Source organism: Notamacropus eugenii, chromosome 1 (assembly GCF_028372415.1).
Source record: "Notamacropus eugenii isolate mMacEug1 chromosome 1, mMacEug1.pri_v2, whole genome shotgun sequence".
Taxonomy (NCBI): Eukaryota; Metazoa; Chordata; class Mammalia; order Diprotodontia; family Macropodidae; genus Notamacropus; species Notamacropus eugenii.
In genome coordinates, this window is record NC_092872.1 from 596,705,144 (window position 1) to 596,729,281 (window position 24,138).

General features: G+C 38.1%; 1 protein-coding gene and 1 long non-coding RNA gene across 15 annotated transcripts in view; one reads left to right on the plus strand and one right to left on the minus strand.

Annotated features, from left to right (window-relative positions):
• The window catches only part of LOC140520579 (uncharacterized), a 96,231-nt gene extending 95,702 nt beyond the window's left edge, over positions 1 to 529 (minus strand). For all 3 annotated transcript variants that reach the window (XR_011972578.1, XR_011972577.1, XR_011972579.1), the window contains exon 1: positions 107 to 529. This is a non-coding gene — a long non-coding RNA (uncharacterized lncRNA). The remainder of the gene's footprint in view (positions 1 to 106) is intronic.
• A 38-nt stretch (positions 530 to 567) lies between these two features.
• Positions 568 to 24,138, plus strand: part of KIZ (kizuna centrosomal protein) — a 247,314-nt gene continuing 223,743 nt past the window's right edge. For 3 of the 12 annotated variants that reach the window (XM_072634587.1, XM_072634590.1, XM_072634593.1), the window contains exons 1-2: positions 887 to 1,003; positions 23,754 to 23,816. Coding sequence is in view for 4 of the 12 variants with exons in the window: in XM_072634586.1 (XP_072490687.1) it covers positions 742 to 827; positions 23,754 to 23,816 (149 nt within the window). In the remaining 8 variants the exon portion in view is untranslated. Of the gene's footprint in view, positions 828 to 886; positions 1,004 to 23,753; positions 23,817 to 24,138 lie in introns of those variants that run through there. The other 9 variants (XM_072634588.1, XM_072634594.1, XM_072634586.1 and 6 more) reach the window with 8 other exon arrangements.

Below are 24,138 nucleotides of genomic sequence, written 5' to 3' on the forward strand. Positions count from 1 at the left end.
GGGCAGACCACAACGCTGAATTATCAGGGTGATTCTGCTACACAGATCTGGCCTTAGGATGGATTTCTGCCAAAAGGCATTTACTGAATACCTCTGTGCCACGCACCGGAGAGAAAGCAAGTGGCAGTCCTCGTTCGGGTTCACAGTCTAGCGGACGCCAACCACGACGTCCAAGCAAGCTACGTACAACCACCAGTGGGAAAACCCTAGGATTCCGAGGGACTAGGAAAGGCGTCTACCCAGAGCTGGGGCTTGAGGGAAACCAGGGAATCCGGAGGCGTGGAGGACGAGGGAGGGCATCCCAGGCCATGAGGGCAGCCACAAAGAATGGCCAGGGCCGGGGGCACGGAGAACAGCCAGCAGGCCGGCAGGCCTTCCTCTGAGCCCCAAGGCAGCACCGGGGGATGCTCCCGCTCCATGTTCACGTGCGTGGACAAGTTGAACACGAGGCGCACAGGACAAAGTCGGCAGGCGGGGGGCGTTTCCGGCACGGCCCGCTCCAGCTCGGGCTTCTGGGAAGGGAGGGGCGGGGCTAGAGCGGAGCACGCAGCAGCGTCCTCCCCGCCCCCCCCCCCCCCCCCCGCCCAGGTCGCGGGAGCTCAGCAGCCCCCTCCCCCCTCACGCCCCGGTCCGCTCTTGCGCAGGAGGGAGGAGCGGGCTGAGCCGCAGAGCATGCCGGGGAGGTCGCTTAGGCTTTCCCGGTAAATACAGAGGGACGCGGCGGGGCGGGGGGCGCGCGCTATGGCGCAGTGCTCAGCGCAGGGCCCCTTTTCAGGCCCCGACTACTACGAAAAGCTGGGCCGCCTCCAGGGTGCGCTAAGAGACAGGTAGGGGCGGACGGGGCCGAGGTCGGGGGCGGGGCCGGGGTGGTCGAGGTCCTCGGGACCGCCCCCTTCCCGGTGGAGGGGAGGGGGCTGGGGGTGGTGTCCAGCGTGGAGCGTCCCTCGTCGGCCGTCCCTGGTCCGGCCCGGGGGGGCGGCTACTGCGCGCGGCTGGCCGGCGGGTGAGCGAGAGCGGCCGCCCTTTCCCTGCCCTTCATCTCTCTCCGCTTTCTCCCCTTTTCTCTTCCCCCCCTTTTCCTCTCTTTCCTGAGCTTTTGGGGGACGGCGGGGGCAGAGACAATCCTGTATTGATCAGCCTTACACTCGCCTCACTTAGATGTCAGGGACCCTGTCGCTCTTTTAATTCTAGGACCACCCCCAAGGTAGAAAGCTTCTTAACCTAGGGTCCATGGACGGATTCCAGGGAGTGGGAGAACGTGGAGGGGAAAAAAAATTCATCATTATTTTCACCAATCTTTGGTTTCCTTTGTAATCTTATGTATTTACTTCCATGCACTTAAAAACATTTTTTTTCCGAGAAGAGGAATATACATTTCGTCAGAATGCCCCGTTCATAATACAAAAAAAGATTAAGAACCCTTGTCTTAGAGCCGAAAAGTTGCTGCAGTCCTGGGAGAGTTTGCTGTCTTGTGTCAACTTCAGTTCCACAGGAGACAGGTCTTTCTATTTTGCCTACTTTAAAACTTCCATCTTCAGAAGTCCATTTGGGTTGGGATAAGGATGGTATCTTTAGTATACAGGTGTGTATGTTTGCATGTGACTGGGGGAATGGGTGAGGTCCAGAAAAGATTTCCAGTGAAGGATCACATAAATTCAGAAAAATTAAAGCTTTTCCAGAATGCCTTTTTGTCAGAGTTGGAAACGAGGAACTTTTTGGAAACAATCTGGTTTTAATAGGATGAAAATTTGTTACTGAAAGTTAAAAAAAACAAAAAACACTGCACATCCCAAAACAATTTCTGTAGCTTACTTTTGCTGCAAAAGTAATTGAAAGTGTGAGTAATAGCAGTTGGCCACCCAGTGGGAAGGTCAACTTTCAAATGCCTGAACAGAAAAATCAATGAAGTATTGAAAAAAGATACTGGACTGTGATTCTGGATACTAGGGGAATAGTATATGCAATGAAAAGCTTAAAAATAGCTCCATATAAGGAAAGTTAGATAGGAAGGATTGACAAAATTTTAACAAAATTACTTTTTCCTGAAAAAAGTACATTTGAAAGTTCAAACCATTAGCTTTTGAACGTGTCCTATACTGTCATGCCCAATAGCAACCTGTATAATTCAGTCAGTAGCCAGTTACTTGCGAAAAATCATTGCCAAACTTTTGCTTTACCTCTACACAATTTTTATCCACCTAATGTAGTTTTCCTGTCATCCACAGAAATTGATTAACCTGATTTAACCATGACTGTATTCAGTTGTTTTATGCAACTAATAAAGGCATAACACAGTACTCTTCTTCAGTACCTGGAAAACTCTTTTCACTTTCCTGTTATAGTAGTATAATAATTATTTGCATAAGGGTGGTTTGTTTATATTTATCAGTCAAGCATTTATTAAGCACGTGTTGTGATCCATGAACACTGGATCACAACCGTTAGGCATTGGCAACAAAAAGGACAAGAACTGGACAAGTGTCTGTCCCTAAGCTTGTCAGCCAGTTAACTTTATGATCCTGAATCCAGAATTGACAAATTTTATAGCATATTTTATACCCTAGATAAAGTAGTATTTTTGGACTAAAGTTTATTGTTATCTCATTTTCCATATCAGGGATATTTCCTATCCTTAGAGTGTAGCAGTTATATTGTAAATATTACTTGTGTTATGTTTTATATTAACTTGAATTGTCTTCTCTCAAGCAAATTGAACTTAGTGAAAAAAGGAATCTAATTAGTCCTTTATTGGTCTTATACTTTTAAAAAGGAAATCAATCCTTTATTTTAATAAATAATTCAGAATTACCTTTTGTAAATGTTAATAAAGAGCCTTATTCTGAAAGTCTGGATGTCTGACTTTTTAATCTCTTATTAGTTCTATAATCTTGGTTTAGTCACTTGTTTAAATGAGGAAATTCAACTACTTAACTTTAGGCCCTTTTCAACTCTAAAATTCTGTCTCATTGGGTCTATGATCTTTACTGCTATACTTGACTGCCACTGGTACATGACAAGTCAGTATTGATTTTCATGGTAGTGATGTCAGTGATTAGATAACAGATACTAAAAAGGGTGTGAGAGCACTAATCTTACTAATACTAATTTGTATTTAATTTGCTCTGTGATAATTTTGACTTTTAATTGATAGTTGAATCTGAAAAAATTAAATTCGGCAATCACGTTAAGCATCTGTTACATTCAAGACACAATACTAAGCACTAGAGATACAGAGACAAAAACAAAATAGTCCCTGTCCTCAAGGAATCTGCATTCTATTGGGGATATAGTGTTGACATCGGTAAGTTATATAAGATAACTTGAGGTGGGTAATAACAGTAGCTCACATTGAGGCTTTAGGCATTACAGAATGCTTTATAAGCATCTCGTTTTAACCTTAACCTTTTTAACCTTGCTAGATGAGGAAACTGAGGCTTTGGAATTAAGTGACTTGTCCAAGATCATATAGCTAGTGTAAGAGGTGGTATCTTTCGACTCTAGTTCCAATGCTCTTAGTAACTACCACCCTGCCTTTCAGGTGGCTTTTGGAAAATCTTCAAGAAGGCTATAGCATCTGAGTTGAGTCTCAAAGAAAGATATGGATTCTGAGAGGTAGAAATGAGTGTGTGTATTCTGAAATGGAGTGAGTGGTTTGTGCAAATTGGTGGGATGGTACAGTTGCATGTCCAGCAATTTGGAGAACATGTAATTTACTTAAAATGTACAATATATGATGAGCATAATAATATGTAAGTAGGCTTACTACTAGCAAATTACATATCATAAAAAACATACATCATCTACTGTTGTTTTATAGTGTCCCTATTCACATGTCTCAATATTCCAAAAAATAATACAAACATCTGGTCTTATCTCATGAATTTCAAAGTATTAATTGTAGAGTTCAGGGTCAAATAGAATATAATTCAGCAAAGACAAATACTTTAAAAAACATCTTTTGCAAGAGAAAGTTAGCTGTGTAGATCAACTAATGGAGACTGGCCAGTTATTTATATAAACACAAGATCTAGAGGTCATAGAATATGAAGTAGCAACACAGTGTACTTTTTGGAGTAGACTAGAGCATGTAATCCTTCCTCAAAAGTTATAGTTTGTTATACCCATGTTGTATCACCAGTGTGATGTAATGAAAAGTTCACTGGACTTGAAGTCAGAAAGTCTGAATTTGACTTTGACTCTACCTCTTATGAGTTCTGTGACCTTGTATAAAGATCAGTTGCCTCATCTTTAAAATGGGATAATAATCACATACTGACCCTGTATGAGAACTGCAAAGATAATAACGATAATAACAGATGGCATTTATGTAGTGCTTTAATGTTTGCTAAGTGCTTTATAGATAGTTCATTTTATCCTCACAACAACAGGGATAAGGGCTAATTTTGTCTCCATTTTATATATGAGGAAACTGAAGCAGATGAGGTTCAGTGAACCCCCAGGGTGACACAGTGAATGTCTAAGGCTAGATTTGAACTAAGGTTCTTCTAACTCAAGGTCCAGTGCTATATCCACTTGTCTACCTAGCTGTCTTTATCTTATGAAGTTAGATGTGGTTCTGTATAAAATTTGCCATGCAAGATGATAATTGAAACTGGAAGCTATGAGATTACTAAGTTAAGTAGTATGGAGGGAGAAGAGGGCTCAGGACAGGGCCTTTAGGGACCCCTGTGGTTAGTGGTCATGATTTGGATGAAGATCCAGCAAAGGACACAGAGAAGAAATGATCAGATAGGTAGAAGGAAAACCAGGGGAGAGCAATAGCATGAAAACCTAGAAAGAAGACAGTATCAAGAAAAAGGGTGATCAGTGTCAAAGGTCACAGGTCAAGAAGGATGAGGATTGAGAAGAGACCATTAAATCTGATGAGATCATTGGGAAGATGGCAGAAAAGCAGGAAGAAGTATAGGGGGTGTACAAAGAATACAGAAGTACAGAGAGTGCTCCCTACTCTTCTCCCACCCTCAAAAAAACAAAAAACAAAACCCAACCCTGCTTCAAATAGATCTAGAAAACACTCTAGTCAGATTCTTGATGGGGAAATTCAAGAAAAAGTCACAGTCAATCATTTTTCCAGCTCATGGGCAGCATAGGGAGACAGAAAAGTCTGGACAGGGAGCACACTATAACCACTCCAACATAAGAGAGGTGGTGCACCAGGATGAGAAGGTTCCTATTCCCAGAGAATAGAAACAGATGCCAGTTGGCAGCTTTATTTCCCACTATGCAGTTCTTGTTGTTTGTCCTTTATTCTTGAAGAAGACCATGACATCAGGGTGATGCCATGACTTGCAAGTGAATTGGATTTAAGTGAGGGAGGGCTGTGCAGTCACCAACCTCACTCTCTCCTCTGGAGCCATTTGGGTCTAGCGGCAAGAGACAAATTAGGGCAAATATAGATGCCCCCTACACAAGGGTACCTGCTATATTGTAGGACCAGTGGTTTTCTAATACATTTTCCTTGACCCTGACACAACTGCCTTTCTTGTACATAACCTGATTAGCCCCAGTATCCCTGATGCACCTTCCTGGGGCCATAAAAGGTTCCAACCTCATGGACTTGCTACTGTGCAGAGTTGGTGGGTGCCCAAGACCATTTGAATCAATATTTGGTTAGAAGAACCCTAATGACTGACTGACCAGAAGAGTTTGCAGGTAGAGATGAAGGGAACTGAGTCAAGAGAATCTAAATTCCACCTTGTTGCTGTGGTTAGGGCAAAGTAAACTTCCTCCTTTGTTAAATTTTCAGTGACTTGTGAGTGCCTCATTTTGTCCCAACATCGAACTAAGAGGGTGCCAGTTTTAGAGCTGTGCCTATGTTTGGTAAAGTCTTGGCAGACTGGGACAAAAGATGGCCTTGTGGCTTACGTTGTTGTTAAGTTGGGGTGAGAACCCTGCTGTTACAGAGGAAGAAGATGGTATGAACAGATGGAAGGGTACTGATTACCTATGGCTAAAGCCCTTTTAAAAATTTTCTACAACTATACATAGATATTTATGTGTATGATGCTATAACATATTCATTGCATAATATGTGTTTGCATATATATTCATGTTTTACAAAGTAGCTTTTTCTATTTACCGATCAGAGAAAGGTAGAATAAACAGATTATTCTCATTTTACAGGTGAAGATGAGCCTTCACACAAACTTGTTAAGACAAATCAAAAAAATTAAGTAGCTAGTACATACTAAGCACTTAATAAACACTTGTTGATGACTTGATTTAGCAAATCTAGGTGATTTGATAAAGCTCAAACAGCTAAAAGGTGGCAAATCTGAATAATTTTCTGAAGTTTTCTGAATGTAATTAAATGTTCTTTCTAATATATTACATCCATTTTAAAATTTTCTTTTTAAAAAATTTATGTATGTGTATTTTTAGTTTTCAGTATTCACTTTTATAAGAATTTGAGTTCTAAATTTTCCCTCCTCCTTTCCCTCTCCCCTCCTCAAGATGGTATGCAGTCTAATATAGGCTATACATGTGCCATCATATTAAATATATTTCCACATTAGTCATGTTGTAAAAGAAGAATCAGGACAAAAGGGGAAAACCATTAGAAAGAAAAAACAACAGCAAAAGAGAAAATAGTATGCTTTGATCAGCGTTTAGACTCCATGATTCTTTCTCCGGATATGGATAGCATTTTCCATCATGAGTCTTTAGGAATTGACTTAGATCATTGCCTTGTTGAGAAGAGCTATGTCTGTCAAGGTCAGTCATCCCACAGTGTTGCTGTTACTGTGTACAGTGTTCTGGTTCTGTTCAGTTCACTCAACCTTGGTTCATGCAAGTCTTTCCAGGTTTTTCTGAAATTTGCCTGCTCATCATTTCTTATGGAACAGTAATATTTCTTTGCCACCACAAAGAGAACTGATTTCTTGTTTTGTTCAGGTAGGTCCCTTTACCATTTTTATGATCTCTTTGGGATATACACCTAATAGTATTAGGTGTTGCTGGATCAAGGGGTGTGCAGTTTTATAGCCCTTTGGCCATAGTTCCATATTGTTCTCCAGAATGGTTGGATCAGTTCACGACTCTACCAACAAAACATTAGTGTTCCAATTTTCCCAACGTTTATCGTTTTCCTTTTTTGTCATATTAGCCAATCTGATAGGCGTGAAGTGGTGCCTCAGAGTTGTTTTAATTGGCATTTCTCTAATCAAAGTGAGAGATTTTTTCATATGACTGGATAGCTTTAATCTCTTCATCTGAAAACTGCCTGTTCATATCCTTTGACCATTTATCCATTGGGGAATGACTTGTACTCTTATAAACTTGACTAAGTTCTCTGTATATTTTAGAGGTGAGGCCTTTATCAGAGACACTGGCTGTAAAAGTTATTTCCCGGCTTTCTACTTCCCTTCTAATCTTGGCAACATTTGGCGTTGTTTGTGCAAAGCCTTTTTAATTTAATATAATCAAAATTATCCATTTTGCATTTCTTGTGCTGGGGGTCAGGGGCCTGGTCACTGGCTTTTGGTGTTAGGGCCTCAAGTACTGGCAACTAGAGACTGTAGGGATCTGGCAGCTTACTTGGTGCTGAGCTGGGGTCCTAGTGGTGTTGTCTAGTATGTGCTGAGGCCAGGTGGGGTTTTTCTTCATTTCACTGGGGCCACACTGAAGCACTGGAAGATGTGACCAATGAAGGATGCCTGTCCACTCCTGGGCTGTGCTGAAACATAGGGAGGTCTGCTGCTAGGGGACACCTGCCCTGCCTGGACTGCACCAGTTTAGGAGTTCTCTCAGCTGGAGTTTGCTGATTCCCGAGGCTATGCTAAGGTAGTTGGAGTTCCTGGTGTTGGTGCTTGCTGAGGTGGGGCTTGTTGCTGGCTTGCCGAGACACCTCCTTATCTTGGTCCATGCTCCTTTTTTACCTGAGTGAAATGGACTTTTCTTGACAATTCTCCAAGTTTCCTAGGCTAAAAGACTCCCTCACTCTGTTTTTCTGCTATTCCAGGATTTTCCTTGGGTTGCTATTTTCTGGGTTTTTCAGAAGTCAGTGAGGGAGAGTGAGTGATTTACTGATTATTCTGCCATCTTGGCTTCCAGAAGTCCATCTGTCTAAAGCTCTTCTGATTATATGTAGGACTGCCAGCAAATTTTCATTTAAACAGGTGGACTAGCTCAGTAGGTGCTAGAGTAGGCTGCCTGAAAGGTTAGAGAAAGTTCCAAGACCATTATTCCTCGGTTGTAATTGACTGTACTGCCTAAATTGGACCTTCAGCATAATCAGACTGAAAGTAAACCACGTTAGTCAGTAGCTAGAGAACTTTGTGCTTTCAGGAACCCTACAAAGAAAGCTGAGAGATGGCTAATGGATCTGTTGATCAGGTAAGTGAAGAGATCTCTCCTGATGGTGGTGGAGAGTGAGGTGCCCTAGCCAGGTTACTCACCCTATGGTTTCTGATCCTGAAGTTTAGTTTATTAGGAGCCATGAGACTGGAGGAGAACAGACTTGGGATAAAGACCCAGAAACTCCCGCAGGTGGATAGAAGATCTCAGGCTTATCCTATTACTGCTCCAAGGAGGATAACAATGACTGCCCCTAGTGAGCAAGCTGTGGGTAGACCTTCCACCAGAGAACTGAGGTGGTTACTTGTTGAGTTGTTCAGGGTCAGTCATATCCAACTCTTTGGTCATGTCATGAGAGAAAAAAAAGAAAGATAAAACTAATAGGAACATTATAATCAAAATCCAGGTCAAATGAAAAATAAGCAGTCAGAAAGAAAGAATTTAAATACTAAGGAGCCACAATCAGGATCACACATAACTAACAGCCACCACATAAAGAAGTGGAGAGCTTGGAATATATTATTCCATATTTTAAAGAATATGGGCATATAGCTGATACAGCCGAGTATAATATCCAGAAAACCTGAATATAATGTTACATGGGGAACGTGAGATCTTAATGAAAAAGAAAACACCAACAATCACATGAAGAAGGACTTGGTTATAGAGATTTTGCTATGAGAGGAAGAAACAGGTTGGGACCATCATAGCAGCCTCCAGGCTAAAGCCTAAGGGCACAAAATGACTAAAGCATCCTTAGTTCCCATTGATTTCAGCTGAGAATAGCATAAGCAGCTAAAGATATCACAGCAAGGCTCAGAATTAACCAGGTGGGAAGATATTTTTATATGAGAAACTGAATCAAGAGGGTCCTACCTTAGCCTTCCCAAGGTCACCCTCTCAACCTTTTTTCATATGAACAAATATCCACTGGTCATAAGTCATAGACTTTGCTTTTATTGAGCTGCTGGCATTTTTACTTGAGCAGTGAAACTTTGGCTCAAGGACACAACAAGTGAAAATAAAGCCCAAAAAGAAAAATCCATCGTCCTGAAAGATTTTACTTCTGAGAGTAAAACCTCACTAATCACAGTGGGGTATGGCAATTGTTATTAACACTGTCAAGCTGTTGTAGTAAATTAGCCTGCAAATAAAAAGTCATCAGACTTTCAAAAAAGCCATATAAAATATTTTACATAGCATTCTTTCTTCATATTCCTCTTTCATAAGTAGTTTAAAATTCAACCAGCAGTTATTAGAATTTAATAAAGTTGCTAAGCCTTTAAAACAAAAATATGTTTCTAAGACTGTAGTCTGTGAAGGCTAAGTTGGTTAAAGATGTAATTAATGTCAGTACAGACCATTCCAGATATAACTTTGTAATTCATAATAAATAGTCTTATATTATAAACAAATACTTATTCCCCCCTCTCCCAGCAAGGAATGTTTACAATGTTTGCAATAAGTAGAGTAATGCACAGATTCTTTCATAGAGCTGCACAGTTTTTATAAGTGATAGATAATTTCAGATAAAGCTTCTTTACTATTGCTATAGGCAAACCCAGAAGCTTTCAGTTTCTTAAATTACAGTATTTCACAATATTAACAGTTTTCAAATGTTTTCCTTTCTTTTAACAGTTCATCTCATAATCTGGTAACTTCTAGATTAGAAGAGAAGTTGTATTCCTAACAGTATACAATATTATGGATTTGAAATATGAAACAAAACGCGTTTCTAGTCAGGTGACCTCATTTCAGATGAATATATTTTCAGATTACCATAGAAGATCACACATGGTTTTAATGTAGCAGAACAAAGTTAGGTGAAACTTCCTTCAAAAAGTTAGGTATCAGTGGAAGCCATTTGTCTCTCTAGTAACATTTCTGACACCTCACGCTTACACCCCTAAACATTAGTTTGTTTGGTAAATTCTACTTCACAATAATAGGAAGAGCCAACATCAAAAGTCTGCCTATTTATCATTTCTTAAAGCACAGTAGTATTCTGTTACATTCCTATACCACAACTTGTTCAGCCATTCCCCAATTGATGGACATCCCGTCAATTTCTAGTTCTTGACCACCATAAAAAGAGCTACTATAAATATTTTTATACATATAGGGTCCTTTACTCATTTTTATGATCTCTTTGCTGGGTCAAAGGGTATGTACATTTTTATAGCCCTTTGGGCATAGTTCCCAACTGTACTCCAGAATGATTGGATCAGCTCACAGCTCCAACAGCAGTGAATCGGTGTTCCAACTTTCCCACATCCTCTCAAACATTTATCATTTTCCTGTTTTGTCATGTTAGCCAAGCTGATAGAGCATTTTTTCATATGACTGTAGATAGATATAGATATGAACTGTCTGTTCATATCATTTGAGCATTTATCAATTGGGGGATGACTTGTATTCTTGTAAATTTGATTCAGTTCTCCATATATTTTAGAAATGAGGCCTTTATCATACACACTAGTTGTAAAAATTGTTTCCCAGTTTTCTGCTTCCCTCCTAATCTGGATTGCTTTGGCTTTGTTTATGCAGAACCTTTTCAATTTAATGTGATCAAAATTATCCATTTTGCATTTCATAATCTCTATCTTTTGTTTGATCATAAATTCCTCTGTTCTCCATAAATCTAACGGATAAACTCTTCCTTGCTTCCCTAATTTGTTTATAGTATCAGTCTCTATAACTTGATTTTAGTATATGGTTTCAGACATTGGTCTATGCCCAATTTCTGCCATACTATTTTCCAGTTTTCCCACCAGTTTTTGTCAGAGAGTGAGGTCTTATCCCAGAAGCTGGGGTCTTTGAGTTTGTCAGACACTAGACTGCTATGATCATTGACTGCTGTGTCTTATGTACCTAACCTATTCCACTGATCTACCCCTCTATTTATTAGACAGTACCAAGTAGTTTTGATGATGGCTGCTTTACAATACAATTAAGATCTGATTGGGCTAGACTGCCTTCCTTAGCTTTTCTTTTCATTAATTCCTTTGATATTCTGGACCTTTTGTTCTTCCAGAAGAATTCTGATATTATTTTTTCTACCTCTATAAAATAATTTTTGGTAGTTTGATTGGTATGGCACTGAATAAGTAAATTAATTTAAGTAGAACTGTCATTTTTATTATGTTAGCTTGACATACTTGCAAGCAACTGTTGCTTTTTCAATTATTTATATCTGACTTCCTTTGTGTGAAAAGTGTTTTATAATTGTGTTCATATAGTCCCTGGGTTTGTTTTGGTAGGCAGACTCCCAAATATTTTATAATGTCTACATTAACTTTAAATGGAATTTCTCTTTCCATCTCTTGCTGTTGGGTTTTATTAGTAATTCATAGAAATGCTGATGATCTGTGTGGGTTTGTTTTCTATCCTACAACTCTGCTAAAGTTGTTTATTATTTCAAGTGGTTTTTTACTTGATTTTCTAGGATTCTCTAAGTATATCATCATATCTACAGAGACTGATAACTTAATTTCTTTTTTGCCTATTCTAATTCCTTCAATTTCTTTTTCTTCTCATATTGCTAAAGCTAACATTTCTAGTACTACGTTGAACAACTGATCATAATGGACACCCTTGTTTTACCCCTGATCTTATTGGAGATGCCTCTAGCTTATCCCCATTACATGTAATGCTTGTTGAAGGTTTTGGATATATGCTGCTTATCATTTTAAGGAAAGTTCCATTTATTCCTATGCTCTGTAGTGTTTTTAATAGGAATGGGTGGGGTATTTTTATCAAAAGTGTTTTCTGCATCTATTGAGATAATCATGGTTTCTGTTAGGTTTGTTGTTGATATGATCAATTATGCTGATAGTTTTCCTACATTCCTGGTATAAATTCTACTTGACCACAGTGTATTATTTTCGTGATAATTTGCTGTAATCTTTTTGCTAAAATATTATTTAAAATTTTTGCATCTACATTCATTAGGGAAATTAGTCTACAATTTTCTTTCTCTTTTTTGGCTATTCCTAGTTTAGGTTTCAGTACCCTGTTTGTATCATAAAAAGAATTTGGTAGGATTCCTTATAACACCAGTCACAGCAGCACTCCTGACGGCTGCTGCTGTCAATAATTTCAAGGGTCTAATCGCATAGTATAAGGAACTCTGTTCAACAGTAAACTAAACATTGTTCAGTAAAGCATAACATTCATAGTAACATCCCTAATCAATACTAAGTGTCCAAATAAAGTCCACACCATTCACCCCTAGGTCACAGTAAGAACAGTCTTCTTAATCATTATCAAGTGTCCAAGTAAAGTCCTTTTTCATTTTAACTGGAGGTTGACTTCCAAGTCCCATGGCTCTTCCTCTTTGGGCTAACCACTCCTGCCTGTTTCCTAGATTCACACATAGGTAGCTCTCTTTTCCTGTTCCATGTCTCAGCTCAGGGGGACTGCTCCACGCTGCAGCTTCTGCCTCTGGAAAAACAAATCTCAACAGGACAGCAGCAGTATTGATACACAACACCACCACTGTCATCTCAATTCACTGCCAAAATCCAGAGGTGGTGTGTTAACAGAACTTTAACAGCTCTCAAAAGGAGCTAAGCCTCATGGGTATGTTTCTGCCCTACAGCTCTATTTGCTTTGGAAGTTCAGAGGCTCCTTCAGCAAGTCTCTGCCATCAGAGATATCCTCCCTCAGCCCAGAGGTCTCTTCTGTCAGCTTAGAGATCTCCCGCCTCAAGTCTCCTCCCAGGTTTCTTCTTCTTAACGCTGGCTCACATCTTCAAGTCTGGCTTTCTCCAGGTCTGCTTTCTCAACACCAGCTCTCTTTTTATACACAGTTCTACTTTGTATCAGATTGGCTAGAGCCCACATCTACATACCTGATTGGTTAAAACTCAATGCAGACAAACAACAAAGATCCTACTTTGCTTGCTGTTATATTCCTTCGCCAATTTTCCCAAAGAATCTATACAGTATTGGAATTAATTATTCTTTAAGTGTTTTGATAGACCTTGTACAGCCCTCCCTCACTCAAAACAAAGTCCAGTGCAGTTCATGTCATCATTTCTTTGATGTCATGGTCTTCTTCAAAAATGAAGGACTAACACAACAACAAGAATTCACTTGTAAATCCATCTGGTCCTGGAGATTTTCCCTAGGGAATTCATTGATGGGTTGTTTAATGTTCTTTTTTTCTGAGATGAGATTATTTAAGTATTTTACTTCCTTTCCTGTTAATCTGGGCAATTTATATTTTTGTAAATGTCCATTTCACTAAGGTTGTCAAATTTATGGGCATACAGTTGGGCAAAATAATTCCTAATTGTTGTTTTAATTTCCTCTTCATTGGTGGTGAATTCACCCTTTTCATTTTTATACTGGTAATTTGGTTTTCTTTACTTTTTTAAATAAAATTGACCAAAGGTTTATCAATTTTATTGTTTTATTCATAAATACAGTTCTTAGTTTTATTTATTAGTTCAGTCGTTTTCTTCATTTCAATTTTATTCATCTCTCCTTTGGTTTTCAGTATTTTTAATTTGATATTTTATTGAGTATTTTTAGGTTGTTCTTTTTCTAGCTTTTTCAGTTGTACAACCAATTCATTGATCTCTTCTTTATTTATCTTATTCATGTAAACATTCAGAGGTATAAAACGTCCCCTAAGAACTGCTTTCACTGCATCCCATAAGTTTTGGTATGTTGGTATGTCGTTATTGTCTTTCTCTTGAATAAAGTTATTGATTGTTCTATAATTTGTTGTTTGACCCGTTTATTCTTTAGGATTAGATTATTTAATTTCCAATTAATTTTTAGCCTATCTTTCCATGGCCCTTTATTACATAAAATTTTTCTTTTTTTGCGTCATGATCTGAAAAGGATGCATTGGCTATTTCTGCCTTTCTGCACTGGATTGTGAGGTGTTTATGCCCTAGTATGTGGTCAGTTTTTGTGTATATGCCATGTACCACTGAGAAAAAAGTATATTTTTTTCTATCTCCTTTCAGTTTTCTCCAGTGGTCAACCATATTTACCTTTCCCAGAATTCTATTCACCTCCTTAACTTCTTTCTTGTTTATTTTGAGGTTAGATTTATCAAGTTCAGAAAGGGGGAGGTTGAGGTCCCCCACTAGTATAGTGTTGCTCTCTATTTCATCCTGTAACTCCCTTAATTTCTCCTCTAAGAATCTGGATGCTATACCAGTTGGTGTATATATGTTTAGTAATGATATTACTTCATTGTCTGTGGTTCCTTTTAACAGGATATAGTTTCCTTCCTTATCTCTTTTGATTAGATCTATTTTTGCTTTTTCTTTGTCTGATACTAGGATTGCTACCACTGCTTTCTTTTTACTTCAGCTGAAGTATATATAATATATTCTACTCCTTTCACCTTGTGTGTGTTCCCGTTTTACATGTTTCTTTTTTAATTAATTAATTTTATTTTTTCAATTTATTTATAGTTTTCAACATTCACTTCCACAAAATTTTGAGTTCCAAATTTTCTCCCCATCTCTCCTCTCCCCCACCCCATAATGTCTTGCATTTTGATTACCGCCTTCCCTCAATATGTCCTCACTTCTATCATACCCCACCCTTCCCTTATCCCCATCTTCTCTCTTTTCTTGACAAGATAGAGTTTTTTTACCTGATTACCTGTAGTTCTTATTTCCCAGTTATATGTAATAACAATTCTCAACATTCATTTCTGGTACTTTGAATTCTAACTTCTCTTCCTTCCTCCCTCCCCACCCATCCCCACTGAGAAGGCAAGCAATTCAATGCAGGCTGTATATGTGTTGTTTTGCAAAAGACTTCCATGATATCGTGTTGTGTAAGACTAACTATATTTCCCTCCATCCTACCCTGTCCCCCATTTATTCTATTCTTTCATTTGACTGTGTCCCTTCCCCAAAATGTTTGCTTCTAATTACTCCATTCTCCCATTTGCCCTCCCTTCTATCATCCTCACCCCCCGCCCCCGTCCCATTTGTTCCCTTCTCTCCTACTTTCCTGTAGTGTAAGCTAGATTTTCATACCAAATTGAGTGAGCATGTTATTCCCTCCGTAAGCCATTTGTGAAGGGAGTAAGCTTCACTTTTCCCCTCTCACCTCCTCCCTTTTCTTCTGCATTGAAAAAGATTTTTCTTATCTTTTTTATGAGTGATAGTTTGCCCCATTCCATTCCTCCCTTTCTCCTCCCAATATAATCCTTTCTCACCCCTTAATTTTATTTTTTATAGATATCATTCCTTCTGATTCAACTCAACCTGTGCTCTCTGTCTATGTGTGTGCCTGTGTGTGTGTGTGTGTGTGTGTATGTGTGTGATGTCTCCATCTACCCAAATACTGAAATCTCTCCATCTACCCAAATACTGAAAAAAGTCTCAAGAGTTACACAAATTATCTTTCCATGTAGGAATATAAACAGTTCAACTTTAGAAAGTCCTTTATCATTTTTCTTTCCTGTCAAGGCTGAGATTCAGATCAGCTGCTCAAGTCCCCCAGGGGTTTTAAGCTGAGCTGCTCCCACAATGAAAGCTGCCACCTGACTCAGCCACTGTCACACAGCACTGCTGCCCTGCTGCTGCTGCCGCCACTGCTGGGACCTATCCTGGGGGGACCCTGCTCCCCTCTCGCCCCTCTGGGAAAGCCCTCTCACTGACCTTTGACGCTTTCTTTGGCACTTGTGGGTTGAGGGATGAGACCTTCCCTGCTGGGAATTCTGCCCCAGAGGCCTGTTCAGGTCTTGTTCCAGATCCTACTTTTTCTATTCTGCTGATTATTTTTGCTGTATGAGACATAAATTTTCTGATTTGCATTTCTCTTAAATCACTCAGAAACTGTGTTGTGTTTCTATATTCTCCTCACATTCTACAGGGATTATTTTCCAATAATTATTCATAGATGTCTGAACTAGTTTACTAGATCTGGAAGCCATATTGCTTTCTGTTTTTAATGTTTTCCCTATTGATTTATCTGCTTATGTTCAATCTCTTTGAATTTTCTGCCTTCTCAGATCTTTATAATTTAGCTCCCTTTCTCCCTCCCCTTTATTTTTCTATTTTTGTTTACTTTCTGACTCTTTCCTCTCTGATCATAGTTTCCTTGGGGCTCAGATCTCAGAGTATCTCAGCATCTTCCCATGGCAGACAATTCACAGTTTACCAGCCTAGATCTCTCCTCCAAGTGAATTTTGAGTGGTCAAAACTGGCCCCAGCTGGATTCTTTCCCTCAGATTTAGTGGAGTTATGCATACATTCCCCTCCAACACAAGGTGTCATCTTCTGGTGACTTGTGAACTTCAGTTATTTGCCTTGGCACATGTAGTTTAGAGGTTTGCAGTGCTGATCCTGTAGGTTTGCTGCCAGAGGCTTTTGCTCTTGAAAAACTGGGCTGTGCTGGCTGCAGTCTGGATCAGAGGTCTCCTTGGTACTGGAAAGGGGTAGGAGGCACTGGATTCGGGGCTGGATGCCTTCTTTGGGTTTGCTGGTGCATCCTCGCTACTTATGTGCATGGTTGGGGAAGGGTGCTGAGTGTACTCTGGGTAAGCAATCTGCAGTTCTTGGTTGTTGTTGTTTTTAAACCTTCCTTTGAATTTTGGATGCCTTAGATCATGGAGACACCTGAAGTTGCTTTATCTTTGGCTCATAATTTATGTTTTGGAAGTTTTTGTCGGAGAAAATATCGAGTCCTGCATCTTGTAGTTCACATGACTTGGAAGTCATACTAGTACAATATCATGCTTATGATAAGAAAGGCATAGTATCTGAGAGTTGGGAAATAATAGCACTACTATATTCTGTCCTGGTCAGACCATATCAGGATAATGCTTTTATAAATGTGTCACGTTTTCAATTGGACATTGATAAGCTGTTGAGTGTTCAGATGATGGTCCCCAAGGTCTTGAAGTTTTCAGATTCATGCCATATGAGGTTTGGTTTAAGACATGGGAATGTTTAGGGGAGAGCACAGTACCTGTGTACAAGTAATGTATTGAAAGACTGTCATGTGGAAGAGAAATTAACCCCACATGGAAGAAGTAGGAGCAATAGATAGAAGTTGCGAAGATGCAATTTGAGTTTTACATGGGGGAAAACTTGGTATATTAATGTAACAAAGAGCGATTCAAATATGGAAAACCATCTTGTGGTAGTTCACTTAATTTGATGTTTCCAGTAAAGGCTGAATAATCATTTGTTAGGTATAGTATTGGGGTTTCTCATTCAGTGTGGCTTGTATTAGATGTTGACTGGGGTCTGCTCTAACTCTGCGATTCTATTATTCTGTGATGAACTGCTGCCTCGTCTTTTTTGATGTAAGTTGGTATACTGTTTCATTAAAGAATCTTAAGATTATAGCTACTCATTCCTCTAATGAAGCCATAAGTTTTATTAATAGCATATAAGCCTTAAGTGGAATTGTTTCATGTAAAAAGGATACCAGAAGCACTTCACTCTCACTCTTGGGTTTTAATTTTGTTAGACAGCTGAGCAGTAAGGCCAAACATGCAACCAGGAAATTAATACTACCTGGAACTGCAGGTTAATTCTGAGTAGCCAAAGGTATGTGAGACTAGCATTATTTTATATTTAGGATGAAAAAAGGAGCTAGAACCTTTTATATGTGTGCCAATTGACCATACCAGTGGTATGTAGACTAAATAAAGATAAATATAAGGGTTGAGATTCCTTTGGTTTTAGGGGCTGCAGCCATCAATTCATTTGTTATTCCATTTCTGTCTGTATTTCCATCCTCCCTCACCCATCCTTCTCTATTTGGGGGAAGAAGCCCAGTCTAGTAAATCTGCATTGGTTTGGTTTGTGTGGATCTAGGCCACACTGGAACAGGACACACTGGTTTTATTCCTTGGAGAATGGGGTTGGGCCCGATGTTGATGGGTCCAATGAATCTGAGTGTTCTGTTAATGGCAGTAGGGAGAGTCTGAGGACTTCTGGTGCTGGTCTAGTAGAAAAAAACAAGGAAGGCAGCCATCCTTGGCATTCATTCCTATATTAAGTAGTCCTTTCAGTAATTTTTTCTTATATCCAGATATCTTACTAAATATCAAGTCCATTTTCTTTTGCTTTGTCTTTAATAGAGATTGAGATAATCTGGACACTTAATAGGAGTTCTTTATGTATTTATATCTAAAGGCTGTCAAAAGACTCAGCACACAGTAGATGCATAGTAAATCCTTGTGTTGAAGTTAACATTTGAAGCAAAATGGCATTCTGGAAAGAGCACCAGATTTGGAGTCAAGAAGACTTGGGTTTAAATTCTATCTCAGACACTTAATAGCCATGTGATCTTGGGTAGGTCTCAGTTTCCTCTTCTGAAATTAGAGATAATAATTGCATCCACTTTGGAATGTTGTTGTGAGAATCAAATGTGATACTGTTTGTAAAGCATTTTGCAAACCTTAAAATGGTCTATAAATGTCATCTCTTATTCTTATTTAGACTGGGTACGAGATTTCACTGGTGTAGGGAACTCCTGGTGAGAAAATACCAGCATGGATTGACTCCTGCTCTGAAATTTTTACCGTAGAGTGGAGATGTCGAGCACTGGGCCCACAACACTACTAAGTGTAGTGAACCAGATTAAAATGTAATTGAGAAGTATTTAACAAATTAAGTAAAAATTCAGCAAAGCACAAATAATGTTGTGTGGTTTTCTATGTCAATATGAATCCATAGTGATTCTTATATACTGACTAATGGCTCATTTCTGTTTTTGAGTTTGACATCTCTGGACTATTTATCTTGAGTTTGTAAGCTTGTTTATTAAAATTTCTTGATACTTATATTTCAGTACAATTTGTTTCTGCCAAAATCCCATGTATTTTATTTTGTGCATTTAAAAACATATATATTTTTTTTTTAAGCAGGAGTCCTTAGGCTTTACTGAGAGATTGACGTTTATCTAGTCTATTTCAGAAATAGCCAGTTCTTTAAGCCAGTTTTTCCTGACTGAGGTCAACTCTGTCTACTACACCACTACTATAAGTTATTCTCAAAGGTCATTATTTTTGGCCTTTCATTCAAATGAATAACTTTATGACTCCTTTAACATTTTCTTTTATGAAAGTAATTCATATTAGTAATTTAGTAATTTTTAGTAAAAATTAGTAATTTTTGTGTTTTTTTTCCTCTGAACCATTCCCAGTTCTCTGTGTCACAATTCAGTGGAATACTGGAATTGAATAGAAGGGGCTGAATAGTAGTGAAAGTAATGGATGGATTAATTAATATATTTGATTTATTTCATAGTATTTTATGTAAGCATCAACATAAAGAAAATACATTTCCATAGAAACTTTTACTCATAGTTTTGATGAGTGAATCCTGAATTAATTCCCTCATTATTAGTAGAACTTTCCCTTGAAGTGTAAAATTCTGAACTGTTTGTCTTTTGGCCAGTAACCCTGAGGATCTTCTCCCAGTTTGATTTTTTTTTTTTTATTAAAGGGGCTATCCCTTGACTCACTTTTTAAAGAGTCATATTCACTCAAAGTGAGAACTTAAGAAGACTTCAGATTAAAGGGTCAAGGTCTCCCCCTACATCCTGGGCCATCTCCAGTTGTCCTGTTCGATATCAGGCCTCTAGACCCAGATGACACTCTGGAGTAAGGCTGGTGACTTTGTACATCCCTTCTTCACTCAAATCAAAGTCAATTGCAAGTCATGTCATCATCTCTGTGATGTCATGGTATACTCTTTGAGAATGAAGGACAAAACCACAGTCACACAAAATTCTGAATACAATAGTAATGGGGAAAATAAAACATGAAAATAGAAATTCCTGTTGGTTCTAGACATAATGTCCACAGGTTTAGGAATATTCCAAGATCAGTCTTGAAATTAAATTAAAATTCTGTTATGAATGGTAGTAATCAAAGACACAAAGACTAGGAAACAGCTGTATAAAGTAAATACAGCTGAGAATCCAACACAAAGTCCTAGTAGATAATAGGCACATACAGTGGGTAAGATGAAAATAAAGAGTCTCCAAGACAGATATGAATGAATAGTTTTGAAAGAAAAAAATCTGGGTTTATACTGGGTCGCAGAAATCAAGGCTGAGGTAAATTTCAGTGAATACACATGTAGGTCTAGCCCTAAGGGGGAAAAATGCAATACTTTGCCACAGCCAAAAGAAAGAATTATCTAATAAAAATATTAAAAACCTAAAAATATTTAATAACTGTTGCAGCCCTATTTTATATCTTTCTCACTGAACTTCTGTTTCCAATGAGCCCATCATTACTAGCCAGTAAAACTAGCTAGTTTTAAAGATCTTAAAAACATTTTTATTGATATTTTTTGTTTGTAATTCTCTTCATTTGCTCATCTCCCTTCCTTAACCTCTCCAAGAGAGCTATCACTTAGAGAATAAAAAGAGGGGAAAAAAGTTCAGCAAAACTACCACTGAAAGACCTGACATTATATGCAATATTTTCCACCCCTGTACTATTGACTTTAGTTCCTTGAGTATTCTGTCTTTGCCCGTTTTCTGGGCATAAGGTAAAATCTCTGAGATGTTTGAGGCTTTTTTTTTTCTTTCACAAAGGACTTCTTAATTGCAACCTTAGGTGGGCTAGTTTGTGGTTAGTTAAGATACTTCACTCACTAATCCAATGTCTGATACTAGTCAGGGTATTCACATTTAATTGTGTTCTGTGACTCACTTCCTTTACTTTTCCCCCAGTTTGCATTTCACTGCTCTTGTTTGTTAATATTTGTTACTGGGAGATAGTAAAGAACAGTGACATAAAAGCTTTATGAAGAAATAGACAAATTTGAAGGAGTTAAAATACTGATAGAAAAGTTAGTTTTAATTCTAGCCAGTGGGGCCAAACTCATTTGAGATCTCGCCTGCCCTAAGCCCAAAATTGTTTTCCTTTGTACCAGCATTGTAATCCTGTCCATAATGTCAAAAGGCAAGTTGGATCAGTATGGACAGAAAATGTTATCCTGGCCTTACATTTAAATATCTCTTCTCATTTCCCTTTTGTTTTCATGAAAATCTACCTTGAAAAAGTCTTTTCCAAAGATTCCTGGGATGTACCCTTTTCTTCTGCTTTGTTTCTATATTTGCTTTAGGAATCCTTCCTCTTTCTCATTTTTTATTTTTACATATCTGACTTCCCTACTGACCTCTGAGTAACTCTGTTGCTTGGATGCAGGTAGTAAAAAGCTCTAAATTTGTAGCCAGAAGGTCTTATGCAAAGATGCAGTTCTAAAATTTGTTTTCTACAAAGTCCAATAGCAAGAGATAGAAAGAGAAATCCCACTTAAAGCTAGGGTAGACATTATAAAATATTTGGGATTCTACCTGCCAAAGCAAATCCAGGGAGTATATGAACACAATTACAAGATACCTTTCACACAAATAAAATCAGAACTAAGTAAGTGGAAAAACATCAGTTGCTCATGGGTAGGCCAAGTCAATATAATAAAAATGACAATTCTGCCTAGATTAATGTACTTATTTAGTGCCATACCAAACTATCAGATAATTATTTTCTAGAGCTGGAAAAAATAGTATCAAAATTCATCTGGAAGAACAAAAGGTCCAGAGTATCAAAGGAACTAATGAAAATAAATGCTAAGGAAGGTGACCTAGTTCAGATCTCAAATGCTATTATAAAGCAGCACTTATCAAAACCACTTGGTACTGGCTAAGAAACAGAAGGGTAGACCAGTGGAATATGCTAGGTATTCAAGACACAGTATTCAATGAATATAGCAAACTACTGTTTGATAAACCCAAGGACCCCAGCTTCTGGGATAAGAACTCACTGTTTGACAAAAATTGCTGGGAAAACTGGATAACAGTGTGGCAGAAGCTAGGCATAGACCAATGCCTGACACTGTACACAAGAATAGAGTCCAAATGGGTACATGGTTTAGGTATAAAGACCGATACTATAAATAAATTAATAGAGGAAGGAATAGTATATTTATCAGATTTATGAAGAAGGGAAGAATTTTTGACTAAACAAGAGATAGAAAGCATTATAAAGTGCAAAATGGTTAATTTTGATTACAGTGCACTGAAAAGTTTTTGCACAACCAAACCCAAATCAGCCAAGATTAGGAGGAAAGCAGAAAACTGGGAAAGAATTTTTGAAAACAGTGTCTGTGATAAAGGCCTCCTTTCTAAAATATATAGAGAACTGAGTCAAATGTACAAGAATGCAAGTCATTCTCCAATTGATAAATGGTCAAAGGATATGAATAGGTAGTTTTCAGAGGAAGAAATTAAAGCTACCTATAGTCATATGGAAAAATGCTCTAAATCACTATTGATTAGAGAGATGGAAATCAAAACGACTCTGAGACACCATATCACACCTATCAGATTGGCTAACATGACAAAACAGAGAGATGATAAATGTTGGAGAAGATGTGGGAGAGTTGGAACACTAATTCATTGTTGGTGGAGCTGTGAGCTTCTCCAACCCTTCTGGAAAGCAACTTGGAACTATGCCCAAAAGGGCTACAAAAATGTGCATACCCTTTGACCCAGCAATATTTACTTCTAGGACTATATACCAAAGAGATCATAAAAATGGGAAAGGGTCCCACATGTACAAAAATATATATAGCAGTACTCTTTGGGGTGGCCAAAAACTGGAAGTCAAGGGGATTCCCATCAATTGTGGAATGGCTGAATAAATTTATGGTATATCAATGTAATAAGAAATGATGAACAGGAATACTTCAGAGAGGCCTGGAAAGACATATATGATCTGATGCTGAGCAAAAGGAACAGAACCAGGAGAACTTTATATACGATAACAACCACAGTGTGTGAGGATTTTTTTCTGGTAGACTTAGAACTTCATTGCAATGCAAGGACTTAAAAAAATTCCCAATGGTCTTTTAAGGCAAAATGCCTTCCACATCCAGAGAAGGAACTATGGAATTCAATTGCGGAATGTAGCAGAACATTTTCTTTTGTATTACGTTTTGGTTCGTTATATGATTTCTCTCATTCATTTTAATTCTTCTGTGCAATATGACTATGGTGAAAATGTATTTAATAGGAATGTATGTGTAGAACCTATATAAAATTGTGTGCTGTCTCAGGGAGGGAGGGGAAAGGGAGGGAGGGAGAGGGAAAAAAAAATCTAAGTTATATGGTAGTGATTGTAGAACACTGAAGATAACTTTAAAAAATTCTTCTAAAAAATAATAAAATTTGTCTTCTAAGCTTTACCTTTCTGAATTTGAGTTTTCCCATTAACAGACCTGGAATAATACTATAGTACCTACCTGTCAGGCTTGCTATGAGGAAAGCCCATTATAAAACTTTAAAGTGCTATGTAAATGTTAGTTAATATTATTTTAATCTTGGGCAATGCAACTAGTTGCAGAGGCATGTTTGTAAGCTGTAAAGCCCTTTTGCAAATCTTGGATATTAATTTTGTTACTAATTTTCTTTTTAATACTGCAGTGAAAAGAAGAGATTAGATCTGGAAAGAAAACTTTATGAATATTCCCAATCTGATATATGTAGGTAAGTAATGATAGTGACAATAATTTTTAATATAATTGGCACCCATTATTATAAACACATTATATAAGCTACCATGTAGCTTAAAATATTACATAGCTTCAAATATCATTGTACAAGATGTGTTTTCATAGTATCTTTGCTATTCTTTTTTTCATGGAGTAAAGATTATGAAATTTATTATGTATAAGTGGATTTGTTTAGAAAAATTAGAACAAAATGAAAATTACATTCTTTTCATTATATCTTTAGTTTCTACTTATTTTCTTATACACTGTCAGAAAAAAGGCACTATTTACTCCTTTTGCGGCCAGAGTTTAAATGA